At 43.8% G+C, this 20,501-nt stretch overlaps 1 protein-coding gene across 1 annotated transcript; it reads right to left on the reverse strand.

Annotated features, from left to right (window-relative positions):
* Positions 1-9,832: 9,832 nt before the first annotated feature.
* Positions 9,833-19,745, reverse strand: LOC112436245 (sodium-coupled monocarboxylate transporter 1-like). Its single transcript, XM_076875765.1, has 17 exons — positions 19,422-19,745; positions 18,940-19,059; positions 18,700-18,765; positions 18,538-18,589; positions 18,378-18,445; positions 17,514-17,552; positions 16,984-17,099; positions 16,734-16,874; positions 14,425-14,554; positions 14,244-14,332; positions 14,008-14,117; positions 13,809-13,876; positions 13,231-13,317; positions 10,953-11,167; positions 10,494-10,591; positions 10,272-10,360; positions 9,833-10,189 (listed from the first exon to the last, which is right to left on the reverse strand). The coding sequence occupies exons 1-17, from the start codon at positions 19,644-19,646 to the stop codon at positions 10,085-10,087; spliced, it is 1,818 nt and encodes a 605-aa protein (XP_076731880.1). The 5' UTR covers positions 19,647-19,745; the 3' UTR covers positions 9,833-10,084.
* Positions 19,746-20,501: the final 756 nt, after the last annotated feature.

Genomic DNA, 20,501 nt, shown 5'->3' on the forward strand with positions numbered 1-20,501 from the left:
CTGCAACCTGCAACAACATCGTGTAACAACTGACATTTTAATCATGAAGATTTATTAACTAATTCAGCTTTAGCCTCAGTCACATACCAGTGCTCAAAGGACAGAGTTCACCATGTACTGTGAACAGATCAGGTACGTACTCAGTGCTCTGGAGATGTAAAGCAATTGTCTGTCAGTCAGTGTGACATTTGGCTTGATCAGCTCCTCTAGAGTCACTGCAGCCAATGTGTTGATGATTGATGAGAGACTGTGCTGAGTGTAATGAAAGTTATTAAAATCCTGTACTTCACATTTGACATTTATCATTTAAGTGATGGAAACAGCTAGGAAACAAGCTGCATTAAGTAAACTATGTGGCCCAGAGGTGTTAAGTAACAAAGTACAAATACTTTTTTATATTTCCCCTAAAAGGGTCCAGGCGATGAGGGAATGTAACAAAAAGTGTTGGGTCGGAAAAAGGACACAGGGAGGCAAAAGGGTTAAAAAGTGTTATTAAAGTTTCTATTAATAACTCAACTAAAAGAGACGGACAAGCTGCTATCACCATTTTCAGAAACAAACAAAAACTCAGGCATAGGTCAGTAAACTGAAAAGTAAAAAAAGAGTTTAGTCATTAAACACTCTTCTCCGCAGAGCAGGGGTAAATAACCACCGAACACAGCCACCCACACACACACACACACCCCTCACTAACTGCAACTAACATTGCTCTCTGGCACCAGAGCTCACCTTTCAGCTGTACAAAAGAAAAAGGTGCACCTAAGGCAGGACAGATGGTAGGACACACTGACACAGGCAAATTCAGGAGGCCCTACTAGGGCCTACAACTTTCAGGTATCTGTAGTTCACTTGAGCAGTCGTCAGTCGTCATCCCCCCCCCCCCCCCCGACTATTTAATTTTACTTTCTACTAGTGATGGCCAAATGAAGCTTCCTGAAGCACTGAAGCTTGTATTGAAAAACGGTTCATTACTCGAAGCTTTTCAACACAGTCCTCTCTGGTGACATCTGGTGGCCAAAAATATGAAGAGCAGCTTGAATCCACAAAATAAAACCAACTGCTTCATTATGATTGCCCACTCTACAGAGTGGAATTCTGTCTGATATTGGGCCGCTGTTGTGTTGCTTTGAAAGTGTATTTTTTGGTGGTTAAAAATGTGTTTTATTTGTTTAATAAATAGTTTTGACCAGTAAACTCTCCTTGTTTAAATATGCACCATGGTGTGGTCTTTCTTTGCTTGTGACTTCTTGATGTTGGTAAATACAATAATTGAAAAATACCACATTTAATATAATATATACATATAATAATGTACAACACATTATGGAATATGCTTCTGCTCTGAGGTCTTGCCTCCATGCACTTATGCAATTAATTGCTAGACGGGTGTATTTATAAATAATATTATATTAGGGAAATTTTCCCAGACATATTTTTGACCTGGGGGTAGAATTGATTGTGAAATGGAAAAGGAAAATGCTTATGAACTTGCAAATTAAAAACATGATGCATTTAAGGTAACCCTTTTTCATTTTTATTTAAAAAGAGAATTTGTTCTAGTGTGCGATGGCCGAACCTGTTCCTTTTCGTGGAGATCATTTCTCCTGCCTTAAGGAAAATCCCTTCACATGGCACAGAGGAGGCTGGAGTGCAGAGAAACTGGTAGATATGCAGTTATACAGTCTACCTGGGCCCCACAAACTATCAGCTAAAGAGAATAAATAAATTAAATTGCTGCACATTTGGCAGACTAACATTTTCAGATTAATTAAACAATAAAATATATATTTTTACAACATTACATGTAAAGAGGCAAGTGGAAGTTTTTCTAAAGTTATTTAATGATATTGTAATGGACTGGGTTACAAGTTAGTTGACTGTTGTGTTATCAGTGTTTTGTGTTCAGAATTGCCAGTTACTTATGGCATAGTTGGACCACACCCGCAGCATGGTGATTTACTGAGTGTCCTTGAATGTGCGGTAGTCTAGAGGCCGGTTGGCCTGTCAATCAGATCAGCTACCAATGACAGAGAGTCTGGAGGAGAGCAGGTGTGTGGTTGGCTGAGAGTGTTCGGGGGCGGGGGTTAGAGAGAGTGTGTGTGGTGTGGGGCGGAAGAGAGAGAGTGTCGGGGGTTGTGCTGTTGCTGTAGAGCGCACTTTTTTCCCTGTTGTTTTGGCGTTGGCTACGGCCCACAGTAGCCCGTGTTACTATTCTGAATAAACACCGGTAACCGGAACGCTGATCGTCTGTGTCTTCTGTCGAGGGACGCTACACTGGTGTCAGAAGTAAAAGCGAAGCTTTCACCTCCGGAGTTATCTGCGCTCACGCCGCCCCGACTCACGGCATTGGCTGTGGACGCTGGAGATTTTTGCGGGACTTTGCGGAATGCTTCCGATGGATTACTCCAAGATCAAGCGAAAACCTACAGCGGAAGCTCACGGACACGACTGCTCCGCCGGGGACCGGAGGTTCGCGGAGCACAGAGAGCGGGTGAGCGAGAGAAGCCGGCTTTGCATCCTCTCACCGTTCGAGTGGCCGAAAGAGCTATTTGGGGACTTCTGCAGCGGCTGGGGGTGTGGAGAAAGACATACCGACGCATAGAGGCACTTTCCACGCTTCCATGAAGACCCCCAGGTATGATGGCAAGGCTGACTGGGAAGCTTTTCATGCACAATTTGAACTGTTGGCCAGGGCTGGTGGGTGGTCTGCTGAAGAGAAATCCCTGCAGCTAGCTATGTGCCTTACTGGCGATGCCCTGTCTAGCTTGCTGCTTTTGAGCCCAGAGGGCAGGGGGGATTATGATGCTTTGGTTGGGGCTCTGAAGAGGCGGTTTGGTTCTTGCTCTGCTCCGAACCTGCTGCGCTCCGAACTGTGCAGCCGCCGCCGTCGACCAGGAGAATCCATTAGGGACCTAGCTAATGACATTGAAGGGCTGGTCCACCGCACCTATGCCCACATGCCCCCCACCATCCAGGGCGAATTAGCTTGTGACCACTTCCTCCAGGCCCTGCTTCCAGATGAGCTGAGGATCCAGACACTGTTAGCTCTCCCTAAATCCCTTCAGGAGGCCCTGGAGCTGGCTACAGAGAGAGAGTTACTGTGTGCTGGGGCTGCTAAACCCCTGACTGAGTTGACCAGGCCACCGCAGACGGGGACTGCAGACGGGGACTACAGGAGGGACTGCACCGGGCGCTGCTGAACCCGCATGGGCGGAGGGATTGACCCAATTGGTGAGAGCTGTCACGCTACGTGGGGAACAAAGGCCGAGAAGAGGGCCGAGGGTCTGCTGGGGATGTGGACGGCCGGGTCACCTAGCCCGAGACTGTCCCCACGCCCGCCAGGATCAGGGAAACGACATGGGGTCTGCATAACCGGGACGATGCAGGACCCTGGGGCTGTGTCCCGACCTCCTGTTCCGAGAGGAACAACCCAGCTCAGGGCCCACGGGGGTGCACAGCGCCCCTGCGGAGCTGTGGATGGACAGGTGGAGCGTCTTGTTTTGTTGGGCAGGACTTGGGTTGGCAGCTGCTGGTATGCTCCATTAGTTGTGAATAGACTATGGTGCTCAGCCCTGGTGGATACCAGGTCTTCAGCGACAGTTTTAAGACCTGATGTGGTGGGAAGGGGGGATCGCATCCTCCCTACCATGGTGAAGCTTCAGACTGTGACGGGAGAGCGGGCCCCCATGCTAGGGGAAGCACTGCTCACCCTGAGTGTGGGGGGGAAGTCAGTCCGCTGCTCTGTATGGGTTGCAGACCTGGAAGACTGTATACTGGGGCTGGATGTACTCAGGGCACTGGACTGCGTTATTGACACAAGGGGGGGGGGACGCTCTCGTTCCCTGACGGTGGTGTTGTTCGGATGTTGAGGTGGCCACCCCAACCTGATCACCCTGAGGCCCACGCCCTTTCTGAGCTGGCAGCCGACTCCTCCCCGGACCTGACTGGTAGTCCGGCCGCCCCCAAGGAACCACTTACACTGACCTCAACTGCACCCCATGCCGCTTCATGCCCTCCCCTTCTCCCCAAGGAACCGCCGGACAAGGGCGGGAGAGTTTCAGCTGTGAGGGGGGTGTGGGAGGAGAATTGCGATGGACTGACTGCTAGCGAGCAGGGCCTGCTCTGGCAGCTGCTGCTGGACTTTAAGGACTGCTTCCCCTTCTCAGAGGATGATATGGGCCACACTGACCTCCTTCAACATGACATCGATACTGGAGATGCACAGCCCATTCAGATGAGGCCTAGACGCCTCCCCCTGGCCAGACAGACTGCAGCGGAGAGGGCTCTGCAAGAGATGCAGCATGCTGGACTCATTGAACCATCCACCAGCCCCTGGGCCTCCCCAGTTGTTATGGTTCCAAAGAAAGTGAAGGAAGACTGGCGGTTCTGCGTAGATTTCCGGCCTTTGAATAAGGTGACAAAGAAGGACCCATATCCTCTACCACGTATAGATGAGACCCTTGACATTGTGGCGGGATCCTCATGGTTCTCCTCCCTAGACCTACGCAGCGGGTACTGGCAGGTACCCCTCACACCAGATGCCAGACCAAAGACTGCATTTATTACCAGCGGAGGCTCATGACAATTTAAAGTTCTTCCTTTCGGCCTCTGCAATGCCCCTGCCACGTTTGAGAGACTCATGGATAAGGTGCTCACTGGAATTCCCCGCGGAGAATGCGTGGTTTACCTGGATGACATCTTGGTCCATGGTGCTTCTTTCCACGCTGCCCTCGGGGCCCTCAGACGGGTCCTGGAGAGGGTATTGGCAGCAGGGCTAAAACTCAACCCAAAGAAATGCTGCTTAATGCGACATGAGGTTGCGTTCCTGGGCCACCCACTGGGGGCCGGGGGGTCAGCACCATGGATGATAAGACCCAAGCTGTTAATGACTGGCCCACCCCAAAATCTGTGCAGGAGTTAAAGAGCTTCCTGGGCTTGGCATCGTACTACAGACGGTTTGTAAGGGGTTTCTCCTGCATAGCCACGCCACTGTTCCACCTGCTCCAAAAGGGTGTGACTTTTCAGTGGACAGCAGGCTGCCAGGTAGCTTTCACCTCACTGCAGGAAGCCCTAGTGGGGGCCCCAGTGCTCTCTCCGCCTGACCCCACTCTGCCCTTTGTCCTTGACACAGATGCCAGCAGTGTCGGATTTGGTGCAGTGCTAGCCCAGGTGACACCCGGCGGGGAGAAAGTGGTGGCATACCATAGTCGGGCCTTCAACAAACCTGAGCGCCGCTATTGTGTCACAAGGCGGGAGCTGCTGGCAGTGGTATGTGCCATACGCCACTTTAAGTACTACCTCGGGGGCCTCCACTTTACGGTCAGAACTGACCATGCTGCCTTGCAGTGGCTCATGTCTTTCAAGGAGCCAGAGGGGCAGCTAGCACGCTGGATTGAGGACCTGCAGGCTTATGATTTTGCGGTCGTGCAACACAGAAACGCAGATGCGCTTTCCCGCAGACCCTGTGCCCAGGATGGATGCCACTACTGTGAGAGGAAGGAAGCTCAGGAGGAGGACCAATTGGTGCCCGATGTAAAGTGTGCTGTGACGGGGGTGGAGGAATGGCCATCCAGTCAGAGGCTGGTTGCTGTGGATGTAACGGAGTGGAGACGTCAACAGGAGGAGGATGCTGACATCAAGCCAGTGCTTGGGTGGATTAAGGAACAGCGACAACCCCAATGGGAGGAAATCGCCATGTTGTCACGGGCCACAAAGGGACTCTGGTCCATGTTTAATGCCTTGCGGCGGCACGATGGAGTGCTACAAAGGGGCTGGAAGGAACCGGCTACGGGCGAGACGAGGTGGCAGTTGGTTGTCCCGCGGGCCCTGCAGGAGATGGTGCTTCGCGCAGTGCATGGGGCCCCAGGGTCTGGCCACTTTGGTGTCACCAAAACACTCCGCCGCCTCCGGCAGGGGTTCTATTGGGCCCGACATAGATGGGATGTAGAGGACTTTTGCCGCCGCTGTGACAGCTGTACAGCACGGAAGGGACCCACAGCCAAATCCCATGCCCAACTGCAACAGTTTCCTTCAGGGTACCCTATGGGGTATCGTCTGTGTCTTCTGTCGAGGGACGCTACAATATTTATATTATGGAAGCAGATTTTTGACATTTTACCTTTTTCCCGTTTTCAGATAAAAAATAAAAAATAAAAAAAAAGATAAAATAAACACGCACAAACAAAAGCAAACGGCCAGAACACAAAGCTGGAAAATCCACCCGATTGACAAAAATCAACTCAAAATCCTCCCACACAACAGAACCTCCTCTATTCCTCGCTGGCTCCAAATCTCTCAGTGGAATGATCAGTGGTTCGCTATCCGTCACCATCAAAACACTCCACAAATCCCGCGAATTATTCGCTTTCTTATAAACCATTGAATCAGATACCGAAGCAGTTAGGTTCTAAATGAAGCTTCGGACGTCACTAATCACGTGACTCTGGCCAAATGAATCAAGCTTCGATACAGTGCTTCTGAAGCAGTGTGTTGATTTTTTTGACACACGCACCGGAGCTTCAGCTTCAGCGGGCCATTACTACTTTCTACTGTTGTGTAATGGTTTCTGTGTGCTCTCTCTCCTGGCCTTCACTTTCTCCTCTTCTGCTTTGAAAAGTGTGAAAGACCATGGCCAAAAACTGAAGTTCTCAGGCTGTACAAAAATGTGAGTACACTGGTGTTAAAACAGAAAAGGCTGGGTGGTGTGCAATGCTGTAGAGCTTTAAAAATGTGTCTCTCATCTCCAAACAAGCTCCTGTATCTTGGCCGTAAATACCCTTGGGGAGCAGCGTACTACAGACAGTACCTGAAGCCAGCCTTCAATTTTCAATTCAATTTATTTTATTTATATAGCGCCAAACCACAACAACAGTCGCCTATAATATAATAATACATTCAGAGAAAAGGTTTTACTGATGTTACAGTCACCTGGTCCAGCCCTAACTATATGCTTTAGCAAAAAGGAAAGTTTTAAGCCTAATCTTGAAAGTAGAGATACTGTCTGTCCCCCGAATCCAAACTGGAAGCTGGTTCCACAGAAGAGGGGCCTGAAAACTGAAGGCTCCTTCCCCCATTCTACGTTTAACAAGTAAGCCTGCAGTGCAAGAGCAAAGTGCTCTAATGGGGTAATATGGTGATATGGGCCTGATTATTTAAGGCCTTGTATGTGAGGAGCAGGATTTTGAATTCAATTCTGGATTTAACAGGAAGCCAATGAAGGGAAGCCAAAACAGGAGAAATCTGCTCTCTCTTTCTAGTCCCTGTCAGGACTCTTGCTGCATCGTCGTGGGGGGCGGCATCACGGATATCTGCAAAAAAAATAAAAAATTGCTCGTACTTATGCTGCCCCGACATCAGCCAGCGCATACTGGGAATGGCATAGGCACCGATCGGTTTTCTATCGCCCATTTGCTGGGAGTAAGGGCGCCCTCCGTTTGCGAGGTGCACCTGCTGCTTGCGGCACAGGGAGGAGAGGGCGGGGCGGCGGGGGATTCTCTGGCTGGCTGGAGCAGCATCTAATAACCAACTCGCAAAATAAAACAAAAATAAAAACAAAACAACAAACACGAAAACACCAGACATTATAATACACACTTATAATTTGAAATTCGAAATTCTATACACGAAAAGTGAGCACGAGAGCCCTCGGTGCGCCTGCTTGCTGCTGAAGTCAAAGTAAACTTTATTGTCATCTCCGCTACATCCAGTCCAGTATATAGAGAGACGAGACGACGAGGCTCCAGTTACAGCAGTGCAAGTAAACAAACAATATATATATAAAAGAGTAAGAAAAAATATACACTTTAGGACTCGAGATAAAGGGATCAATAACAATTTAAAATTTATAATTTACAGTTTGATGATTTAAAGTCTCACACACAACCCGTCGAAAGGGGAGGGGGGCCAGCTGCTTCCAAATAGAGCACATTTCATTCATAATGTTGTAAATCCAAGCCCATTATGTATTCATGATTTGAATCCTGGGTTGTGTGAAATCTCAGAAATAAACCCTAGACAAAGTGAATCTGTGAACCAGGGTGTAGGTCTATTAGGTTATGTTGTGGTGATCCTCGAGTTGGGGGATTTGTGTTCATACTGGAGTGCAAAATTAAAACCAAGATGGACAAGAAAAGTTCAAAGCCATCAGGTCCTCAGTTTAGAAAAAAGAGAAAAGAAGAGGAGGAGAAACGAGCAAAAGATACAGGTAAGCAGATGTGTCATTGGATAATGGCAGGTCATCCTGAAACAATCAGAATCAGAATACTTTATTAATCCCTAAGGAAATTATGCGAATTAGAGCTGCTCCAAGAAGAAATGGTAAAATAGTAACAGTAACAGACTAAACTCCAAACAATACAATATGTTACAGATTTTAATATTAATTAGTCATTGTCAGTTGTTGATTTGTCCTGTTCTCATTGTATGAGGAATTATGATGGCTGCTTGGTAGCTGTTTGCATACAATGCATCAATGCATACTCTCTCTCTCTTCATATGTGTGTGTCTGTGTGTGTTTCTCTGGCGAAATTCAGTATGGTTCTGACAACAGTTTTATGTTAATGTATAATCCTTAATATGTTTTATGTGTGTGTGTGTGTGTGTGTGTGTCTGTGGGGAGGGGGGGGGGGGCAGAGAGAGTTTTCGCCCAGGGCGCCAATTGGGCTGGGACCGCCAATGAACGTCTCAGAACACTCCAGCTCACATGTTAGTCTGCTCCAAGCATTTCCACAAAGGTAAGTCTTCTGTTAGTTATTACGTAATTTATCATTAGGTGAAGTGTCTTGCCCAAGGACACAACGACCGAGACTACAAAATGCTGGATCCAGACTGGGCACCCTGTATCAGCCTGGGTCATACGAGTCTACCACAGCGAGATTTGATCGAGAGAGAGAGCGAGGTGCCCAAGGGTTGTATTGAAGCAATCAAGTGATGAATAACTGTTTTCCAGTATGTTGGGTTTTGTTTTTTTTTTTGTTTTTTTTTTTGCATTGCTGATTTGTTTTTCACCGAAACAGCTAATAAAGCATAATGGAATACAATTTTGCCTCTTTTTTGTAAGATTCTATAATAGAATGAAACAATAATGCCAGTTATAAATAAAGACAATAAATTGAATGAATTAGCCGCAAATACTTTTTGACATCTAAAATGAAAATAACACTGTACACAACATTGTTTTTTACCTTTTTTTTTTTTTTACCATTGTGTGAACAACTAATGTTTGTTGCTTATGAAATCCATGAAGTGCTATAGAGAAAATTACATTTTATTTATGTAATGAACACATTTTGAACTCTTAAAGGAAACAAAAGGAAACACACCCAGCTGAGCTAAAATGATCCATGTAGCTAACAAAAACTGTTGTGAGCCGCCACCCTCATATTGCCTTTGGGCTTTTGGAGCCTTGACCTGACTTCCATCCATTGGCTTCCGCTTATCCTTTTCAGGGTCGCGGGGGGCGCTGGAGCCTATCCCAGCTGTCATAGGGCGACCTGACTTTTAAAAAATAATTGGAAAAAAAGCAATATGCTGCTAAAAAAAATTAAAAATAGAAATTTGCAAAATTCTGCCTAAATATGTATTTTACCACGTTAATGTGTGTTGCGGGGCGTGGTCTGCAATGCCGCTGCAGGGGAGGCGGACGCACCTGAGCGGCACCCGCAATGACGCCTCGCCGCCCTTAGCTTTGTTGACATTTGGGTTTCTTCCCACTGTAACCAAAGTACTTGGTAATATGGGGGTCATATTGTAGGGTTTACCTTGCAATATAAAGCACCTTGAAGCTGTTAGCTGTTGTTGTGATTTGGCGCTGTACAATAAATTTGAATTGGAATGTTTATCATGTGGCTTTTTATTAATAATTTGTTAATCTAAACAATAGAAACATGCAATCATCATGTACACAAGTAGATATTTGAAAGAAGTGCTTTCTACTTTTTACTGAATCACTGGAAAAATAAAAACATTATTTTCTCGCTGACAACTCAGTTCCTTTGGTCTCATTTCTTATGAAGTCAGATGAGTACAATCCTGGATTTGAGCTTTACAGCAGCTTTGTTGTGAAATTCTTCAGCTGTATCGGTCATTAAAAAGATGAGACACGGGTATTGTTGTCAAATTTCCCTACTGCAGGTTTATTGATTCCATCCTCCTTGTTTGGCTGACCAACATTGTCTGTTCCTCCCATGACCTAAGGAAGGAAAAGTATAAGACAGAATTGAGCGCCTGTCATCAGTCAGTTGCTTTTGATACCTTTGCTCTTCAGCACGTACCCCATCTTTGACACGTTTGAACAGGTGATAAGAAAGAGTGTCTTCTTTCATTAGCATAAGTCTTGGGTCCACCGTCTCCCTCAATCCCCCTGAAATGATAAGTGGAAGAACAAATACAAAAAGTCCTTATGAAACAATAAGAAAATGAGATCACAGATCCATTCCCAAGTACAGGTAATTAATGACAAAATCTTTATTTATTTTATTTCATTTGTTTTTTACCTGTCAAGAGACTGATGATTATTCCAACAATAACAGATGTTAAACCTCCAATGACACAGAAGTAAAGGTAGGATGGAGAGTGCCACTGAACCGCATGTCTGGTGGTGAGAGATTAGTAGATATCTTGTTAACAAATGTCTTATTAATGTAATTACACCATATTATGAAAGTATTCTGAAGGCTACAAAGGAATTTGTGAAGACAGTTTGCAAATGAAAAATATATTCAACAAGACTAGGGCACATTTATGCTTTCCACCAGGTTTATTATTATTATTATTATTATTATTATTATTATTATTAATGACCTCACAACATTGCCCCTTACTATATCACTTTTTTTAAAATCATATGGCCTTTTTTTTATTTTACTATACTTTCGTTCATTATAGGAAAGCTCGGTCATCCCATCTCACCAGATAATATTTCATTCATTCAAGACAGACCAGACCACACTTACATGTCATCAGTATTCTGTCCTGGGGTTGTGGTAAAAAGACTTGGTTCTGTTGGCAGTGGGGTAGTCCAATTGAAACTGCTACCAGTAGTAAAGTTACAACCCTCAGTGCTCAGAAAGAGAGGTCGGGTCATCTCAGGAGGAGAAGGGGATATCATCCCTATAATGCTCACAGAGACAGCTGCAGCCAATCCTGTCACGAGACCACATAGACCTCCCTGTGGACAAATATCAGAATCAGAATCTTTATTGCCATTGCGCTTTTGAACAACAAAAACTGCATGTAAACCCATTCAGTACAAGTGGAAGGGGGCACTGTTAAGAGAAACAAGTATAGATGTACGATAAATTTTAAACAAAGAAAAAAAATAGTATGTACAAGTCTGTCTGTGAAGGTTCTCAGTCATCCAGGTCATCGTAGTCAAAGGAGCTTGCAAAGAAAAGCGTCTGGACTTCTTTAAGTTGCTTGAAGACGTTTCACCTCTCATCCGAGAAGCTTCTTCAGTTCTAAGGTCAAATGGTGGGGAGTCCCAGATTTAAACCTAGTGGGAGTATCCCCCCGCAGAGGGACAAAAGGACCCCCTGATGATTCTCTAATCGCCTGAGCCAAGGTGTGAAACTGGGTGTGGGTCCCAATCAGCCAGGGTTTCGGGTGAGCTCGTTGCACCGGCTACATAGGGGATGACAATGTTGTTGCGTCTGTCCTTCTTATCAGAATCTTATCGGTGTATCAGAAAAACTCAGGAGAGTTTTCTCCAAGCATGACATCCCGGTGTATTTCAGACCCAGCAACACGCCCAGACAAAAACTGGTTCACCCCGAAAGACAACACCCCAAAACACAGACTTAACAATGTGGTGTATGCTGTACAGTGCAGCGAGGAATGCCCAGACCTCTACATTGGAGAGACCAAACAGCCACTTCACAAGCGCATGGCACAACATAGAAGAGCCACCTCCACAGGACAAGACTCAGCAGTCCATCTGCATCTTAAGGACAAAGGTCACTCTTTTGAGGATGCCAATGTTCACATTTTGGACAGAGAGGACAGATGGTTTGAGAGAGGAGTGAAAGAAGCCATCTATGTCCACTGTGAGCGACCATCTTTGAACAGAGGCGGTGGTTTACGACACCAACTGTCTGCCATTTATAATCCAGTTTTGAGATCCCTCCCCAGACGCCTTAACGCCCACTTACATCCTGGGCCATCTGACCTCAGGAATTCGCATGATAAGGTGGGGCCAGGTTTCACAATGAACACACCCGAAACCCTGGCTGATTGGGACCCACACCCAGTTTCACACCTTGGCTCAGGCGATTGGAGGATCATCAGGGGGTCCTTTTGTCCCTCTGCGGGGGGACACTACCACTAGGTTTAAATCTGGGACTCCCCACCATTTGACCTTAGAACTGAAGAAGCTTCTCGGATGAGAGGTGAAACTGTCACGGTGTCCTTCTGGATGCTGTAGGCTTTCCTGTGGCAGCAGGACCTGTACACCTCCTCCAGGGAAGAGTACAGCTCTTGATCACAGCTGATGATCCTCTGTGCTGTGTTGATGACCCTCTGGAGTGATGCTTACTCCTAAGCAATACTGCTGGCAAACCACACTGGGATGCAGTATGTCAGTGTACTTTCAATGGAGCACCTGTAGAAGGACACTAGCAGCTCCTTGGCTAAGGCGTTGTTCTTCAGGACGCTTAGGAAGTGGAGTCGCTGCTGTGCCTTCTTGATCATAGCTGTGGTGTTTGTTTTCCAGGATAGGTCACCACCCAGGTGCAGGCCCAGGAGTCAGAGACCCTCTCCAAACAGTCCCCATTAATGTGTATGGGCTGGGGGTCAGATTTGTTCCTTCTGAAGTCAACTACTATTTCTTTGGGGGTTTTTTGGTATTGACGACCAGATTGTTTCAGCTGCACCTTGATGACATATTTTCGACTTCATCCCTGTATGCAGACTCATCTCCCGTCGTGATGAGCCCAATCACAGTTGTGTCATCAGCAAACTTGTTAAAGTTAATATTTACAGCATACGAATGTTGGATGGGTGGGTGGGGGGTGCAGTCGTGAGTGTATAGAGCGTACAGCAGGGGACTCGGCACACATCCCTGAGTTTGGTCATTATTATTTTTATCCTACTGTTAACATTTTTTTTAAAACATTAAGCATTTAATAAAGTGTTTTTTAATACTGTTAATAAGAAAAATGCTCCCGTACTATGTTATACGATGATAAATTGATGTTAGGTTGATTTAGGAAAATACCAAAATGAGAATGGACTTACTTTGGAGTTGACAAATGGACAGAGGACACCCAAACTGAACAGACCGAGTAAAGGACCCCCAGTGACCCCCCAAATGATGGACACTGCCTGTTTGAAGAGACCTGCAGCTCAAAAAACACTTTAAAAATGGTCGTATTTACTGAAGTGAAAGATGTACTTATTTACGTAATTAACATGCTTTCTAATAAACAACAACATTCCTGGATAGGGATGGGTACCAGTACCGGTTCTGACATAAACGGTAGTAACCAGACCGAAAAGCAGCGCACATTTCGGTGCTTTTTTTTCCTGAGATGTCATACACTTTGGATTCTAGCCAATCATTTTACCTTTGCAAAGGTAAAAGGCTAACATTGTTATCTTTTTACAAAAAAAACAGCTAAACATAAGAGGTTTTTGGACAAAGTGTGTGTTCTCCATTCTTTAAGCACCGGTTCGAGCACCGTTTAAGCACCAGCACCGTTTCAAAAGTACCGGTTTGGTACTGGTATTGGATAAAACCTAAACGATACCCATTCCTATTCCTGGATGTGTTTGCCTGAACACATTGACAGCTCTGCATCAACAGATCCCTCTACCTGCATCATATGTCCCATGAGTGATGCCAGTCCAGCCATGGCAACGCATACAATTCCAAAAAACACACCTGCAAAAACATCACATCACAAAATGACATTTTTATCGACTAACAGCCGCATCCACGTAGCAGTGCTCAGTTTAATCTAATATAACATGCAGTCTGTGTTATAAACAAACAACAGAAAACCCGTTATTTACTCAGCCCTTTGGAGATCAAGAGAAGCTTTTTCTCAGATAGTTTAATGCGTGGTTTGATCAGGTCCTCCATGGTCACTGCAGCCATTGCGTTGATTGAAGTAGAAACTGTGCTGAACATGAAGAAATGAACCATGTTTACTCTGGACTAATGGACATAACTGACACTTCAAATGTGGCACAGCTTTAAATGTTACATGCAACATGAATAAAAATATATCAAATTATGTTGTATGAACCTCAGAGAGGCACTATATACTGCAGCAAAAACTAGTCCTGGAAGCCCTTGGTGATCTGCCAAGATATCCATCACCAAATAAGGCAACAGCTGTAAAGGGGAAAAAGATTTATATTTTAAGATCATAAAATAACTTGAATAAAAACAAACATCCTGTGGTTTCTTTGTTTATGTGTATGGACCTGATCAGGTGATGAAACTTGTCCAGCTTTCCATGGGTCACAGTTCTTATAGAACGAATAAAGACACAGCCCTGAAATCACTGACGATGTCAGGGTGCAAACTAGGCCTAACACGTTGATGAAGAGAGCTCTGAAAAAACACAACACGAAAAAGTGACGTATGCAAACAAAAATCAGTGTAGCATAGCAAACGAGATTATATTTCTTATCACTGTATGCTGATGATGTCTAAAACGATAACTCAATATGAAGAATGTGAATGAAGTTGGAGTTAATTGAATAAGGATCCATTATTTTTTGTTTCATTTATTTTATTTACTTATCTTTTCTCCTCGTTACTATGTGGAGTGTAGGGCCGTGCAGAGAGGTTTAAAGGGGCGGGTGCTCAAAGTTAAAAAGGGGCACATTGAACCAGGTTGAATAACAACAACACACATTCATCAAGAATCTAATATGGGAAGGGCAGGGCTGTGTTGATCTGAGACTGTAGACATTAAAAAGTCCATAGGAGAGATGGTAGCTGATTAAACAAGTGTCATGAGATAATAACAAAATGCAAAGATTGGTGACAGCGCTTGGAACCATAAGGCAACAAAAAACTGTGAGAAATAATTTAGGCTCTGCCTGTGATTCACTCTTTGCTTCTCTTCTTCCTTCCATCCCATCATTTCATATATCACTCTCCACTTGCTGTCTATCTGAGAACAAGGCACAACTTGCTATTGCAATAAACTATAATCTAATTATCCACACCTAACAACTCTTGCACTTAATCTATAATAAAATGATGACAGAAAAATGTTATAGCACTGCCTTTAGTAGCCTCACACAGCTCCTGCTGTTTCCTCCTCATGTCCTTACCAGGCATGTCTGGACAATGTTATATCATGAGTAATATTTTTTTTTAAAAATCCATCTAAATGAAACACACACATGCACACACAATGACATTTTAGACCTTCTTCAGAATACTGTATATACTATGGGCATCATGGTGCTGATCCAGAATCTTTTTTTTTAAATTTATTTATTACTAGAGCTACAATAATAAAGCAATGAGGAGGGGGAAGTAATAAATATGAAATAATGTCATTATGATGATTCCATTTGTTTCACTATCCACTCTGTGCAGGGGCAAAGCTTATTACATTTTTAAACTGTAGAGATACAATCATTTTACTGCTGTAAAATCCAAATTTTGTCTTATTTAAAATATAAATCTAATATAATCTGCTTCTTAATGTATGTTCTTTAAAATACAGCGTGTGTTTTTTTAATGTATTATAATTATTATAATGCATAATTATGTGGACATGCATATTAGATCGTTTTTTAGTGAAATATAATCCCTCCAGAAAGGCAGGAAAAGCCCGGAAACTTACTTTAAAACTAAATATGTTCCCTAAAACGGTGACAGAGCTACAGACCCATGACAGCCTTACACAGGTAGCCAGCAGCTATGACCAGCACTACCTGTGCAGTTAATAAAAGGACAGGTAATGTTTGTCGCGCTGTTGCACACACAGCACGCTCGTTTGTTTCAGTTCGTCATTTGACACAAGACATCTTACCAACGTGTACGTAATAAGCTAATACTCCTGGGTGCTACACACTACAGTGTACGCTGTACACCTACTTACTGGTTTTGTCGCATCAGTCTGTGTCTCTGAGATAACTTGTGTTTCTCCTACAGCTCCGGACCGCTAAAAATGCGCGTGCTCTTTGTGAGCTCGTTCCCGTCTCGTAACCAGCGCGTTCTGCCGTCGAGGGCGATCATTGGTTAAATGTGATCATGTGACTGATGCAAGCCAGATCCTTTTATTTTATATTAAGTGTTAATGTTAGTTTGTTCCTTGACTTTTGGTGCCCACTTGCGAAATAAGTTGGATTGTAGATAGGGGGCAGGGTTTAATAAGAATATATTCTTCTGCCTGCTCCTTTTCACACGTGGTTGCAGTGCTTTACTGACAGAAAGTGTAGTTGGTTTGTTTGAAAGAACTAACTGTGGAAACTGTTGACCAAGTGTGAAATAAATAATTAAATTAAATTAAATTAAATTAAATTAAATTATGTCATCATTTATAATAGCTTCATAGCTATCTTTTCCGAGTTTATGATAAGAACGTGTCATTTGCCAGCAAACCCCACCAATGTAGTGTCTTTGGCTGAATCAGAATTTACATAGATGTGGAAATAGACGTGTCATATATTGTTGCTTTTTTAAAAAAAAATTTTTATTATTATTATTTTAATTATTAGTTTTGCAAGCTAAACAGGAAGGAAGGAATGCATTCCTTTGAATCACTCACAATCTGGCATGTTTAATGCTCTTGCAGGAGTTGTATCTCTGAACTTGAGGTTGGTAGGTCCCATAAACTGCACTCCAACCAACTGTCCCTCCGATGACTAGTGTCCAAAAAGTGTGTCTTCTCAGAGGGTTTATGTCAAAGCTGGGATTACACAATGAAAGGATGATTTTAGTATAACACGCACACACACACACACACACACACACACACACACACACACACACACACACACACACACACATATACTCACTCCACAAAGTTAATTCTTCCTCCTTCTTGGGCATCTGACAAGATAGTGGAGATTCCTCCTTTTAAGATCACACTTTTGATTATAACAGACATGTAGCCTGCAAACATTATTCCAATCTGGAAGAAAAATCAGAGATTTGTTTGGTTGGCAGATCTGTATTCTGTAACTATGTTGACAGATTTTGGTCCCAGTTATCAAATTCTTGCTAATTTACATGAATACTGCAAAGAATCAAGACATGACTCAAACGTGGTTGTGGTGTCGATAAAATTAGACTGAAACCTGATTGCAATTTAATTCAGTTTTACTTACATAGCAATGGAATATATTTATATGGTTCCAAATCATAACAAAAGGACATTATATTGTAAGATAACAGAGAAAACGCCAGCAATCAAATGGCAGTGTGAACCAAAAAACTCCCTTTTAACAGGAAGAAACGTGAACGTCAGGAAGGGGCAGCCATCTACCACAACTATTTGGAGGCATTTGTGTATTTTTTTTTCGTTTTATTTGATCCAGAACCCTACCTGAACAACATCTGTCCACACCACAGCTTTCAGGCCACCCTGCAACAAACGCCACAAAACAAGAAAAATCTCTGTCAAAAAGGTTAGGAAGCTGTATTTATGAACAGAATGCATAACGTGGAAATATGTGACCGTATTCTGTAGTAGAACATTTTCAGAAAGCACAAGTGATGGGAATAACGGCGTCACTAACGACGTTACTTTTTTCAGTAACAAGTACATTAATAAGGGGGGGACAGGACAATGGACAGGCGAAGGAAAAGTGCCAGAGATTACTAACAACTAATGCATCCACAGGCAGCTGTATACCTCTGTTTAATCTGCAGTGGAGCAAAGTGAAAATTTGTCCTGTCTGAAGAGTCACATTTTTTGTGGAGACTGTTGAAAAGCTGAAGTCCTAGATTACCCATGAATGAGAAAACACTGTGCTCTGTAAACTACAGCAACTGGTTTCTAAGCTTTCAAATGTTTGCAGACTTTTAGAAAAAAAAAACCAGGTGACGCAACACATTATGCAATCACGGTTTCAACTTTTGACCCTTAGTGATTGCAGGTGAAAACATCAAATTTTAAAAATGGGCACATATTTTTCATGAAACAAAACAAATCATTTGAATTAAATCATCCAAATGAAAAAGTCAAGAAATCAGAGGTGATGTTACATGAGAGATATTTTGTTTTAAAGGGTAAATGGGAAGGGGACCTCGTGAATTTTAGGAAAATGTAAATATTCTCATTTAATCTCTGCTGAATGTGAAAGTGGGGGTCTCTTAAGGTTCCTGGCTTAGTGATGCTCGATGAGGTTCGACTGACAATGTGATGCACTGCAGTGTGTGTGTCGTATGTAATAAATGTTTTACTAACCAGTGCACAATACAAAGTACAAACAGTGGCTGTCGAAATAATCCCACCCCACAGGTTCATACCAGTCACTGCAAAAAGAAGGGAAATTCATTAACAGGGGAAACACTCTTGTTCAAGATCCCTTCACGAACTTAACTGCTGTGAACTGGAGCTGACATACCTTGGTTCAAAGCCAGAGCTGGAGCATAAATTACAAGTCCAGTGTAGAGCAACTGTGGCAAAGAGTTAGAAAGTCACAGCAACAACATGTCTCTGCTGATACCAACGTAGTTTTATGTGCAGAAGTCAAAGCACTACAAAGATTGAACCACTGGCTTCTTACTGCGTTAAAAAAGAAGATCAGCATTCCCAGGAGACGAGTGGCTCTGCTGAAACGCAGCTCCAGATACTTGGCAGAGACCAGACAGAGAAAAGACGCATATTGATACTGATACATGAAACTTCTAGTTCCCCTCACTCCCTCCAATTCAAAGCTAGTACTTTGTACACTTACTGACAGGTGTAGCCCAGCCAACAGTTTAAAATATAGCAAAAATAATGTTGAAAACAAAACCACAGTTACCTCATATGTGCTGTTGATGGCCAGTCTGTAGAAAACTGGGAGAAAGACTTCGGATGTGTACACCACTGCTATTACATAGGAAATACTTAAATAGCCAAATATGGCTCCGTAGCGATACACCTACGGACAGGTTGAAAAAGATTTATGGAAACACAAAATAGCAAAACAGCTGGTTGGCTGGTGAAACTTTGCCGGAGATCATTTGAAACGCTGATGCTGCTGATACTGAACGAGCTTTGGAGCAACATATGAACAGTGCTGAACTCTGGTGAGTAACACGAAAACTTTAAATTCGTTATTTGATTTGTTTGAAATTGAAAGCGGTGCACTCAAAGTAATGCTCGGTTAGCTGACTCCAGCCATCTTCTAATGCACAGAAATCACAGTTTTACGCATTTTATAAAATTCTAATTTAAGCTCTGAATAAATGTTTGTGCGCTGAGGAAGCTGAGTGCAGATCCAGGACAGTCCCGACACGTTACCTCGGCTGGGTTGGAGAGCACAGTGACGGATGACATGTAGCTGGCAGTGAGGGACATGGAGACAGCCAGGGCATTGAGTTTTCGGCCCCCAGTTAGAAAGTCCCTGGAGTTTCCTTGTCTCCTGCTTCTCCAGGCGTAATAAAAACCAACAGCAGCAGACAGGAGCAGAACGACAGCAAAGACCACATAGTCTGCTGCCACGAGCAAGTGAGCATCCCCAGACATTTTATCAGTCGGAGCAAAACTGAAATAAAGCTAAAGCGTTTATCAGGCAGTGCTTTGTAGATCACTGGGAAGGCGGTGTCATCACCTCCAGGTAGTCTATTAAATTGTAAGATAAATTATTCCAGGCGGTGCGCGCACGTGTCCTTTCAGGTTAAGCTCAAAGTTAATGAATAAAGTCTAGAATTTCGAGTGTGAACCCAAACACATAAAACTTGGGTAACAATAGTGCTTTGTGCCACCACCAGAAAACTGGATGCATGTTTAAAGGACCTCTTTCTTGTGCTGTGGCTGGTGGATGTCAGATAGGGACGTGCTCTTTGTCCTGGGATTTGGGTCATTTCTGCAGATTACGCTGTGTTTGCATTTGGAACACCATGTGTATTTGTTCTGGGCCCTCTGTGATATTGTGTTAAAGGTTTGATAATCAGTTATTGCAGACACACTGTTATAGTGTTAAGGTTCAAAATTGAGGAAGGAGAATACAAACCACCCATGGTCCAGGAGCTCTTGGTCAAACAATGATTTTAATGAATACACACGTGTGGGAAGAACACTCTGTACGCCGACAGCAAGTGATCTCCGACTTCCTCAAAGCATACACAGATTTTATACCGTCAGGGCTTGTTTACTGACGCCCCTTCATGCGTCACAGATACATTTTATACATAGATCAGATCAACACCACAATGACTTTTAACCCAGAAGATCATCTTCTATTTTCATGGCTGGTACTTTCCGTTCTTGTCCTAAAGTGAATTGTTCCTCTTTCTTGCCGAGACATGACTAATCTCTCCTCTAAATAAATCTAACTCATGTGTGTGTGTGTGTTGACCTCACATGCTCTTTGTGTCACCT

This window comes from Maylandia zebra, linkage group LG17 (assembly GCF_041146795.1).
Source record: "Maylandia zebra isolate NMK-2024a linkage group LG17, Mzebra_GT3a, whole genome shotgun sequence".
In the NCBI taxonomy this organism is placed as follows: Eukaryota; Metazoa; Chordata; class Actinopteri; order Cichliformes; family Cichlidae; genus Maylandia; species Maylandia zebra.